The following is a 13,122-nucleotide window of genomic DNA, read 5'->3' on the forward strand; positions in this document are numbered from 1 at the left end:
TTGCACTTCTACAGTTAAGTCCGTCATCGCAAGTGACGACAAATGATGTCTTCTGCGCAAAATATCAATAGTTATATTATCGCGGAATCGACTGCTATGAAACATATTATTATCATTATATGACGCGACCGCGTACCTATATCATTTTAATATGTTTAATTCACAATAATACACGAGCTTGTCGTGCATAACTGTAAGAGTCGGATGATCGCGTTATGGTGCGATCCATAAAATATTATGATATTAAAGATAATAAAATCGCCATGATATATATATAATACTATACACGTCATGCGTCTATATAGCCGCTGAAAAAAAATTGTACGAGAGAAAAACGTTGTGGTTTTTCTAAATTCAAAGATCAAGTCCAGAGAGATTAACGATGTAAACAAGACATTTACTTACGTGTGTGTGTGCGTGAAAAAAAAGAAGTGCCTGTTAAAAAAACAAATCGATCGGTCAATCAATCACACTCCTGTTTTTTAGTATATAAAATACGCTGTCGTCTAATATATATTATGTATGTATATATATATATATATAAATTAGAAATTCTAACTTCTTATACTATAATATAGGCGTATTACACATAAGTATTGCTATATATTATAACTACACGATATAAATAAACATACAATGTGTGTGTGTGTGTGGATAATATTATTTTCGAAGTCACCATAAAAATATATAATATATTATTACATCAAACGTTTAATCACTCGAATTTTCGACGAGTCATCCTATATAGGCCCTGCAGTCTTTTTGATAGTTAAGCGCACGAGACCGTCCCGGACACTTTGCGCCCAAACACCCTCGGCCGCCCAATATAATAAATATTATTATTATACACGACGGACAACGACGTTGACGATGATGATAACGATTCTCAATTATTGCTCGCGTTCGTTGCAAAGCTGCCGGGACTATCGCGGATGCGCTTATCGTCGTAAATATTACAACCGTTATATTATTATTTATTATAATACCTAATCGTATTTATTTTCAGCTGAGAAATGATTTAAAGAAAGAGAAAAACAAAAAAAATAAAATAAAATAAACCCCACTCGTCCCCCGATAATATAATAAAAGTGTTGATAAAACATATTATGGAAATGAAAAATAAAAACAAAAAAAAAAAAAACCTGAGAATAATGAAAATATTGGTAAAACCTCCAAACCCCCTCCCTCTCCCACCCCAACCACCCGTCCCACCCATCTCACCGCCCACTCGGCAGCGAAACTCGACGACGCATCGCACTAATCACTTTTCTTGTATATTTGAGCCATTTGGCGGTCCTCGTCGGGCAGATCGTTGTCCGACCAGCCGTACACGTTCGTACACGTCGCCGCCGCCGTCCGTGCGCCGTCGGCAGCCGCGGCGTCGGTGGTCGGCACCTTGCGCGTACCGTCGCCGGTGCGCAGGGCCCGCTTGGACACCAGTTCGGTGGGCACGGTCTTCAGGTCGTACGCCCATCCGATCAGCGAAAACGCGTCGATGAACAGCGTGGACAGGTTCAGCTTGTAGTCGAGCAGCTCGGCGTTCTTGTAGTCCCAGGGGAACGTGTGGTGATAGTTGTGCCAGCCGTCGCCGCACGTGGCCACCGACACGAACATGTTCTCGGTAGGATTGATGTTCCTGGAGGGAAAACGAAACGGGAAAAACGACGTTAGTATTATTATTCGTTCCGTGCGCCTGCCGAAACGATCGAATATTATATATAAGTAAATATATTTTGTTAATAGACTAACGAGTGGGTCCGCCAAACAATTGTTGTCGCCGTCTGATGACGTTTGTTTAATGTAAGTTTAATGTAAAAAGTATGGGTATTGGGTATTAGGTGTGGGCCGCAAAATATTATGAGCGGAGCCGACGCGAAGTGAAATAATATTCAAGTCGCGAACGAACAGTGTCATCTCGTCACGCTGTATACCTACGGGCGAGCACAGCTGTGCTCCTAACCCAGAGAACTGTCGCGTGTATTCGCATCGTTTATATTGATAAGGATTTTCGAATGTGACCGTCTGTTTTACGTTTTACCTATAAGCACTAAGCAGTCACACCACTCACGGCATTTAACCCCGCAGTTTACTTTAAATTTCAAGGTCTGATCTGAGACACGTGAATTCGTGATCTCCAACGAATGACGGTTAAAAGTCTAATAATTAAATAGTTCTATCGATTCTCGGATAGCGGTGATCTTTTGATCACTCGACTGTAGACAGAGGTGTATAATATGCTATCGAAGGTGCGTAAAAGAAAAATGGCAATCGATTCGCGATACAATTATTAATCTCGACGACCGAGTTACGCAGCTGGTTTAACCGTTTGAAAAACGCTTTAATCATTTACAATAGAATAGTGCATTAACACCAAAATCGTCTAATATGATTTATACACAAACACGAAACCTACCGTAATAAATCAGTCGTCCCTAACCCGTGAAATGTGGATTTTAAACCGTTTTAAAGGGTGTTACCCCTTTGGAGCAAAAACTGATATGCAATAAGTTTATTTAAAATATTATAAAATATTGAAAAATAATAAGCAGCATGGTTTAGACATATAATTGTATATGTTTTAATAAATGTACTTTATTATTGTACACATACGTACTCTTATGTCTAGAAGCAATAATAAATCAGTTGTATTCTGTATTATTCGTTGTCAAGTTTTCAATTTATTTTAGTGTAACAATAGGTACTATACCAATAAATGAGAAATATAATGAAATAGTTACAAGTAACAATATAATTAGTTTTTATTTTTTTAATTGCTACATGCTTTATATATATATACATTTTTTTTAATATAATAATAATAATAACTACATAACGAGTATTACAATATTTATTATTATATTAAAATGTATAATAATACGGTTTTTCAATATTTTTAGTTCCTATTTTATATAAACTTTCTGTTTAACAAGTTTTAAGTTTAAAGCACAGACATTTTTTAGGGGAAAAGCGAAATCAGACAATATTTAATTTGGTGGAAATAGGTGTTGTTGAGTGTTGTAAACTTGTAACAGTAAAAAGGTACGTTTTTAGTGGAATCATGTTATACCCGTTATATGTAGGTACTATAAAAGAGCAGTGTAAGCGGTTTTTCTTTTACCCACCACAGACCACTAATCGTGAGAGCTACGGCCTATATAGTGTGAGTAAATAAGCGGAGGGAGGGAAATCATGAACCCAGTAGTCATCTCATCCATAGTAAAAATCCTATGGTGTTACCCGATAAATCCGATTTTCGGAAGAATCTCATTTCTAAGGGAAAGAATAGTAAAAAAAAAAAAGGTGATGCCGCGGTTCGCCATCTCCAATAGAGCTAGATAGATTATTTCGCTAGATTTTGGCACTTTCGTAGGGATTATATGTACATATAAGTGCTACCATTGAATATATAATAAACAGGATAAGTGATTGAGACTTTTCGTTAGACGTTCAAAACGTATATTATATAAATTATACAAATGTTTTGCATTGGCCACATTATTTATACACAAACACAGATTAATTACAGAAGATGAAGAGAGTTTTGTAAAATTATAGCTAGTTATATTAGATTGTTAGGAAAGGTTTCTCTTAGGTGCCGGTAGATGATTATTGGTAGGTATATTTATGATGGGTAGGAATCCTTTCATTTTTATCGGTCACTAATATGGTAACAACACCGGTACACCGCAATAGAAGGCGTTTATAAAGCGTAATGAAATGTTTGTCATTAAGGTGTCTAGTAGAGGTCTTTGTTGGACAAATCTCTTATCACGAACCGTTGATAGGAAATTTTTCAAATAAAAATGATTTATGCTGAATTTATCCCGTACATAAAAGTATTTAGGTGTACGACTTAATGATGAGCATAGTTGTTACCTCACCACAATCAACGATTTTGTATTGTTAGACGAACACACCTGAAAATCATTACTTTTACGCGGCGGTGGTAAAGTTGGCACGAAAAACAGTAGAAAAAATACACTTTATACTGTAGGTACGCATGTAAATTACTGACAGTAATTGATGTAATGTATTGACAAAATCGTTCAATTAAAGTCTAAGCGAATTTTTTTCTAAAGCGTACACGATTATTTATAATCATAACTTAAATAAGACATTTCATCCGATCGATGTATAAATCTGCAGAAATAGCGTAGTTTTAAAGGCGTCGATATTTTGGATTAATGACCATTTACCATATTATATTATTATTACCATAGATAGGCAAGTTACCTAAACATAGATACTTTAACGGCTAATCGACTAGACCAGGGGTCTCCTGACTACGGCCCGTGGGCCGCATCCGGCCCGCGAACAAGTTTTCATCAGCCCGCCAAATGACGGCAAATAATCTAAAAATATGGTTAGTTTCCAAGGTCATTATCGCGCGCACGTCCAATTATCAGCTGTATTATAATTTACGAGCTGTAGCTTATAAATTATATGTGTACATACATTTTGGCCCGCTAGGAGCTTTTTTTATTTCATGTGGCCCTCGAATAAAAAAAAGTTTGGAAACCCATGGACTGGACTTGTGGGATAAGAAAATCACACTGAATACTCAAGTTTCAATATTGCGATCGGAACGGAACACTCGTTATTGTTACTTATTAGGTATCACTAGGACTGTGTAATTTTTGTCGATAATAATGAACATTATTTCTATAGTTTATTATAAAGTATTGTTTTTTTTTTTTACTTTTATAATTGCGTTTTTCATATTAATATAGTGTACTTTTTGTGAATTATAATGCATTTTGTACTGCATTAATAAACTATTAAGGCTTTTGATTAAATATTTATTTAAATTTCAGCCGGAATCACACTCACTTATCGTAAGGCTTGAGTCCCCACATGTGAGCGGCGCTGTTGATGAGGAACGTGGAGTGCAGCGTGAGCACTTGCCGGAGCTGAGCGGCCACCAGGTGCGCGACCAGCAGGTCCTCGCCCCACAGCCACCACGGCACGACGGTGGGCAGGACGTACGACAGGACGGCGGCCAGCGGCGCGTACAGCCTGTACTGCCACATCACCACCCAGTCCGACTCCATGTCGGTCATATCCACCGACGACACCTTGGACTCAAATGCCGGGTGCGGCATCATGAGCGCCCAGCCGATGTGCGAGTAGAAGAACCCGCGGTTCGAGTTGTGCGGGTCCGCGTCCGTGTCCGTGTACTTGTGGTGCAGTCGGTGGTCGCGCACCCAGTTGTAAATGCTGTACTGCACACCCACCGTCTGGAACAGGGCTAGGATGATGCGCAGCGGCAGCTTGGCCTTGTACGCGTGGTGCGACCATAGCCTGTGCGAACCGGCCGTCACGCCGATCGACGACATGGTGCCGACCGCGAGCGCTGCAATAAAAAACGGATCGATATGTCAATCAAATCGAATCGGGTTTTGATAAAATTCGTTAAATTCCCGAAAATTTGCACAAATTCTTTTGTATAATTAAAAACGTGCAGAGCATTCAGTTTGTTATAGCTTAAGGATTGAATATTAGCCACGACACGCGGTTGACCATAAACAGTTGAAACTGCAGCAACCAAAAAATCAATAGTATGAAAACTTGATTGTATAGAAGTTATTTAAACGATGAATATAGTAGAAATTAGGTTATGATGGAATTAATTAATGCCCAAAACTCTTCTGTTCTATATAAAATATCATCATTTTTATCGGCTGTTATTATGACGTTCTCGTAACGAATGTGGTAATACGTAGTGGACTCTTAATAACGTTTGTTTTTTTTTTTTAATTTAGACAAATATTTCATATATTATGATATCTTGGATTACATTATTATCAAACATAGTTCACGAGTCATGACTAAAATAATTTTCTAGATAAGGCAAATATTAAATAGTTGTATGATTAATATGAGTTCTAGAACACGGTTTGAAATAGTAGAAATGAAAACACATCACAATTTTTATATATAAAAAAAAAAATATTTAAACAAAAACAACAGATTCCGTTTGAATTATTTTCCAAGTAATGATAATGTTTAATAATTTATAACTAAATACCTATCTTTGACAAGTAATATATTTCTAAAATAAAACGCGTAATAAATCTCGGGTTTATGTAACCCAAAAGTAATAAAGTTTCTTTTTTTGTAAAATGTTAAGTGTTTTTTTCATTACGATTCGATCTTCAATAGTAACGAATAAAGTGATTCTATTACATGCAAACAGTAACTCACCTAACACTGAATTATTTATTATTAGTATTATTGTATTGGGACAAGAGAAAGATGATACGATTATGTGACATCGGGAGTATAGAGCTACACAGAGTTGCCTGGTTCGCAATGGGGGCGTTGTTCTGAATGTTCACAGAGGGACGAAAGACTTGAGATTAAATGTTTCTTTTTGATTTTGTACTAAAAAAAAAATAATGCTTTGCAGTCTATATAATATATAATCGTAATGTTGTTAACGCAGTAAAAATATCTCAAGTATCAATGTATAAACAAGTGCACATACTTAGGGATGAAAATGAGTTATTATTATTTATACGGTTAAAATCATATAATTTATGTACATTTGTTACAGTAAAATTTATGAAGGCGCCATAATTCCTGAAGACTCTTAAAAAAGGGCGTGTATCCAAAAATACTGGGAACCACTGTGGCTATAAATTAATTTAATTGCGATACGAACATAATTATATTGTATAAGTATAACAGTCCACGTGATATCGACCACCAATAAATACTTTAAACGTATTTGATAATGTAGAGATTTATTTTATTTACCTAATTTATTAAAATATTTAATACAATATTCATATTTTAATATCTGTATTTTGCCTTGTTTCCCTCTCTAAATATACTTTTATTAAAATTAAATAAATAAATAACGTAATTCCTTTTGTCCAAAATCAAAGAATTTAAAATAAAACTTTAATATTTATTTTCACTTTACACAATGCTTTAATTTTTTAAATCAATTTTTACATATTTAATTTACCTTTATTATTTATTACATTATACATCATTTATGCATAATTAAATATAATTACACATTATATTTTTATTCTGACAGAATTGTCAACTCTTTACGATTTCGAAGTAATTTAGCGTATAATATAAATTATTGTGTCACATTATAAAATGGAAAAAAAATATTATCTATGATTTAAAATATTGTCTAAAAGAGTTTTTTAAGTAATATTTTCACAACATTCATCCATTTAACTCGTTTTGGCTATTCTTGATAACAGCAATTATAACAATTAACTGTGTATTGTGATTAACTATCGTGATTCAAAGTATACTACAAAAATAATTGGTTATAGTTTTCAGTAAAAATCGTATAAAGAGTGATCATTTAAAAAAGTTATTTTTTAACTAGATAGTAGATAGAAGACCACTGTACTAGTAATGAGCTACCAACTTAATTATTTTCAAACAGTTTTTAATTTTTATATTTAATCAGTTCGTTTAAAATGAACATGAAAATTTGCTATCGTGGTTCATATATAATTATATTTTTAATTCACTTTTAACAATATACATAAAATTTCGTTTCAAATATGTTTTAATAACTATCAAATTCAATACACCAAGCCTGCATTATGTAAAATTTAATATTTTATAAACAGTTTTATTTTAAACAGCTATAATATTATATTTTCATGGTATTATAATATATGTATGTACTTGTGTATTACAAATCGATTTACATTTTTAACAATCTCATTTATTGTACTATATAAAACATATAAGGGTATTTGTTGAACTCTTTGAAGAACTTGATCTTTGTACAAAAACTAAGAAAAATAATTCCTTACTAGAACCCTAAGTTACATACTGCACCGAATGACAAATTTTGCCTCCTTTCGAATGTTGTAGTGGTGATGTGTAATAATATTTAAAAAATGTATAATATAAGAAACTAAAAACTTACCGAATAGTACGGTATACAGCTTCACCTGACCCGTGACACAGAAGTAGAGACCAGCCAGAGCCAGCAAATGAATACTTGTGAAAAATAAACGTCGACGCCTCGTAGAGAATACATCGTCAGCTGACAATACTAATTCGTCGACCGGCGGTGGACTAAACGGACTACTCCTCACCCTCGGGTTCATAGACAGCTCATCTATAAAAACATAATTTTATCGTATGCCCATGAACACAAACAGTAAAGCCTCAATTTTATTATAACATTGCCATATTTTTGATACTCACGCCAAAATATAATGTATGCTCGCAAACAATAATACTTGACCAGGCCGACGATTTCGTTAATTTTGAGAAATGCTTGACCTTTCCAACACTGCTTCTCGGCCGAATCTGACACAGTCGACCATCCGTTAGCACAACCGTTGGGCATTTTTCTCTCCTCCCTGAGTATGGTACTTGAGTCTGTAGCGTTAGGACTCATTCTGAATAATATCATAAGTATAATATATTATATTTATATAAAATATATATATTTTAGAATTGGTCGTCTGCACGATAAATGATTACGAATCGGCGTTTCTACGAAATCATCGTTTGATGATAAATTAAAATTTTAAAACATAATATTTACAATAATACATTGTTAAGCGTAAAATACCTTGTTGATTTATATTTCCTTGATGTGCAATTAATGTTACTTATACATTTTCATCACTCTAGACACAATATGAACGGGTTTGATCTGGAAAAAGCAAACAAAACACAAAATTAAATTTTTTTTCAATACTACACTAAGTATATAATAATATATTTTAAACGCACAATTTAATAATAAATAATATACTTGGAAAATGTCCAATTCGAAATACAAAAACATTACGTTCATTATTGCAATAATTCGGTCTAACTAATGTGAACGGCGCCACAGCAAGACGACAGTTCATTATTATAAATATTATAATATTATGTTAATAATAACAAAAATATGAATATATTATGAATAAATATTTGTGTGTATACTTGAGAGGCGATACATGGGGAATATTAATTTTGTCCTATTAACGGATTTCTGTTTTTAACAAGGTATGATGCAGTATGTTCTGGTGCTTGAAATCGGATTTTCACACAAATCTGTTCTTTCGTGTACGCATGGACAATGAATCATAAACAATTATGTAAAATTACTCTATACAGTAGTGTAGGTATCTACATATATCTAGAGTAATAGAGGTCAAGTATCGAGGTTGGTATGTTGTTTACGGGTAAGTCGATGTACAGTTTTCGCGGAGCGTAGGCGTATCGATAATTTATTCCACTGTGTTTACTCCAAATGTTTTGACAAAGCGAATGTGTATTAGGTACCTATTTTCCGTGACGTTTTGTGGAATATATAGATGCGTAGATTAATGTTGATTAAACTAAAATAATGTAATATTATTCAAAGGAATTCGCATGGAAAAAGAACTGTAGGTAAACTAAACTCGAAAAATGAAAACAAAAAACGTGGAAAATTCTTAACAATATTCTATACATAATATTATACATATTACATTATAATATCGATAAATCATAGGTATTATGTATATGTTTTTAATTTTAATTAAAAATAATAATATACCTACTTATATAGTATATCAATGTATTTTTGTTTTCGAAAAATTGCATGCATTTTTAAATTAAAATGATCCATTTAACGCACTATTACTATAATTAACTTAGTTTATATATGATATATATGTACATTGTATGTAGTTACACCTATGCGTGTAAAACACTACAATAGATACGCGCATCCATTACCATATATTATAATTAAACACTGGGATGAAAGAAAAATATTATTTTCACTCTTATTATTTATTAATTATTATTATCTCGTCGATTTTTATCAGTTTAACGAATTACGGCGATAGGTATACTATCGAAAATACACCAACAACTGTGCTTATAATTTAATACTATATGCTACCGAATATTTTTACGTAAATACATCACGAACTTGTGTTATGTCTATACGAGGCGACATTAATTCTCTGACCTTGTATGTTAACAAACACCAAAAACCATATATTCCATGTACAATCATTTTTCTATTAATATACGTAAAATAATAAACGTTACACTCTCTTATTGCTTGACATTTCGAAAATAAGCAAACACTTTTATCATCGATCACACTATAATAATAATACTGCATAATACAAAATGTAAATAGTATAAATATAATAAGTCGACTTTAAATAATAGTTATGTAAGACGTTATTTTAAACGACGGCTAATGAAGACAATATAATATCATACAAGACAAGTTTAATAATAGGTGTTGATTTAGTTTTTTACACGGTGTAACGCATTAAGTAAACTACACGTTGATACGATATATTGTATCAAACGACAAATAGATGAAATTTGTTTTACATGGTATACGAGTATGTGCATTGTATCCGAAAACAGATGGTTAAGACGTTTTAAATCGTAGTTCAGATTTAATCAGTAAAATAATGCGCAAAAAACGAACAGTGGATAGGTAAAAAGGAATGATGAAGTTATAATCCGAATATACTTTTTTTACGTTTCTCTTATTATTTCTCGGGTATTAAATTATACACGAGTACATGAGCACAATGCAGAAATAAAATGAACTTCTTTGAAAAAAAAGTAAATTAAAACAGTAATGTCGCGTATATTCATTTTATATGTCCTTTCATATTCCTTACGGTCTATATACGCGCATGTTAAAGTCGACCTGTGTAGTATTCGATCCGATGAAACAGTAAAAAAATAACAAAATATTATAATAAATTATATCAGTAATATTTTATGTACTCCAATAAGTTTCAAACGTCCAACTCATCAAAAGCACACTCATTATTAGACATGATTGAACACAAAAGCGAGTAAAAAAGAAATTGATAAATTATATTTATATTTATATATATATATATATATATATATATTAACCAATATAGCACAATACCTATGTATAAAACCTTTTAGGAAAACGACTAATGAGAGGTTATTTTTGCATGCAATACGAAATTATTACGCGTATTATATAGGTATTAATATAGTATAAATTAGTGAGGGGGAATAATTGAAAACTGATTATTGCAAGTACCGAATGAACCTTAGATCATATACAATGGATAGAGCCATACTAACTATTTGTGAAGCCAACATCATTGTAGGACCTCGGTGATATGCGTATGCGTGTGGTCTCTTATCATTAATGTTTGGCGCAGAGCAGGGGCGCAGTTAAGATAAACAAGTAACAACACTAACAACTATAAAATATGTTTTTTAAGTTTCTTTAATTGTTATTTCTTAACACATTTACGAAAATCAGTTTCTGCAAAGTGAAATGAACATAATAATATTAAATAAGTTTTATAATTTTTAATATTTGTTTGTTCAAATGGTTTGAAAATTCAAATTACCTAAAGTCAATTTTAAGCGGGAAAACAGATTGATATATTATAATAAGCAGTAACGCATGCGCAGATGTCACAGGTCCTATAGTAATGTTGGCATCAACTCATTTTATACGCGTAGTATGCTATGACTCCATCCATTGTATATGATCTAAGGAATGAACCTACTTGGAAAAAAATAACTTGTGTATAAGGCCAGAATATTGCTGCCATTATAAGAATATCGCTACCATAACCAGAATATTTGGTTATGTCTGTGGATATAAAACATTCTGTAACCTTTACAAATTTACAATATACTTTAAGTGAACTTATTTTAATGCTGGCAACCAAAACCTTTGATGATTGATAAATAATCAAGTCTGATAAAAATTACCAAACATTCTATAACTACAACAATAATTGATCGTAGATTTTAACAGAATGTTTTATTGTCCAAACATTACTCTTTAGTAAAATATATCCTAATTAGTTTTGTACATACAGCAATACTTTTTCATCTCTTGCAATCATTTCATTAATATACTGATAAATTCAACATACAATTTGGTTAAATCAATCAGAAAATATAAAATATACGTATATACAAAGCGATACTTTAACAGTAAAGACTAATATGATTTCGAAAATTATTGATTTTTTGAAAATATATTTTTACGTAATTTTGTGTCATTTCAAGACAATTTGTTTTTAAATATAGATTTTTACTATTCCTATTTTAGTGTATGGTGCTGACACATTAACTTTCACACAGTCTTTTCTCGGAGTCATTGTTCAGTTGTAATGGTTTATTAATGAATTTAAATTCAGCAAATTAACCAGTTAAACATCTAACTATATTTTATAAATTTTATACTCTGAAATAGAATATTTTTTCTGAGAGTTTCAATAAATAAAAATCAAGTTTTAAAAGAGGTAAAGTAAAGGTATAAGCAAAATAGTGAACCAATATCGTATTGTAGGTCCAAATCAGAATATACTCATCATAACTTTGAATATTTGTATAGGTAATTAACCACTAGCTCAAAGTTTAATATTTACAAATCAAAATCCACCAGAAACATATTTTGTTTTGGAATATGGAGTTAAAAAATGCATATTGTGGTTCAAAAAACTAAAAACCTATAAATATAAACTACAATAAAAATATATGTTAAAATAATTTTTCAAAAATTTACAGATATGACCTTGAATAATGCAAAATTAAATACATTCAAAACCGTTAATATTCTTCAAATAAAAATGGACTTTGTGCATCATTAAATGGATGTATGAAGGATTACGATACACGTTATACAGCTGCCGTGTATGTTGTTTTTCTATTATGTCAAATTTATCTATATAATACCTATGTAGCTATGTATAAGACGTATTAATATATATCGAAGGGAAGGAATAAAAATGCAAAAGGTTTCGAGGTTGCAGTGGCAGCGAGTGTTGTTTCGACTGAAAATCGATAAATCAAAATGGGCGTGAGTGAAAAAAATTTTGTAGCATGACAAATAGTTCTTAGCTATGATACATTTTTTTTTTTTTTTTTTTGAACGACATAATATGACAATTTATGCTGAACTGCATTTAAGAGATTTGTCGACTTGTCGACGTATGGTTGTGTACAATAAACACAGTATAATATAAAACAGTGACGCAAATTGAATCCGTCTGTAGTGTAGCTGGATAAGAGTTGAGGTCAAGCCTGGCTACGGTTGTTATAACGGCAGGTCGTTTGAAACACTAGGGGACCTCCCACTGAAATATTAAATGATGCATAATGTATTGT

General features: G+C 32.2%; 1 protein-coding gene across 3 annotated transcripts in view; it reads right to left on the bottom strand.

Annotated features, from left to right (window-relative positions):
- Positions 1-1,213: 1,213 nt before the first annotated feature.
- The window catches only part of LOC112601799 ((11Z)-hexadec-11-enoyl-CoA conjugase-like), a 54,434-nt gene continuing 42,525 nt past the window's right edge, over positions 1,214-13,122 (bottom strand). For 2 of the 3 annotated variants that reach the window (XM_025349579.1, XM_025349580.1), the window contains exons 2-6: positions 8,570-8,653; positions 8,197-8,393; positions 7,913-8,107; positions 4,831-5,353; positions 1,214-1,636 (exon numbers count right to left, since the gene is read on the bottom strand). In XM_025349579.1, coding sequence (XP_025205364.1) covers positions 1,258-1,636; positions 4,831-5,353; positions 7,913-8,107; positions 8,197-8,392 — 1,293 coding nt within the window. In that variant the 5' untranslated portion in view covers position 8,393; positions 8,570-8,653 and the 3' untranslated portion in view covers positions 1,214-1,257. Of the gene's footprint in view, positions 1,637-4,830; positions 5,354-7,912; positions 8,108-8,196; positions 8,394-8,569; positions 8,654-8,733; positions 8,820-13,122 lie in introns of those variants that run through there. The other variant, XM_025349581.1, reaches the window with a different exon arrangement.

This window comes from Melanaphis sacchari, unplaced genomic scaffold (genome assembly GCF_002803265.2).
Source record: "Melanaphis sacchari strain LSU unplaced genomic scaffold, SCAv2.0 Contig7_pilon_pilon, whole genome shotgun sequence".
In the NCBI taxonomy this organism is placed as follows: domain Eukaryota; kingdom Metazoa; phylum Arthropoda; class Insecta; order Hemiptera; family Aphididae; genus Melanaphis; species Melanaphis sacchari.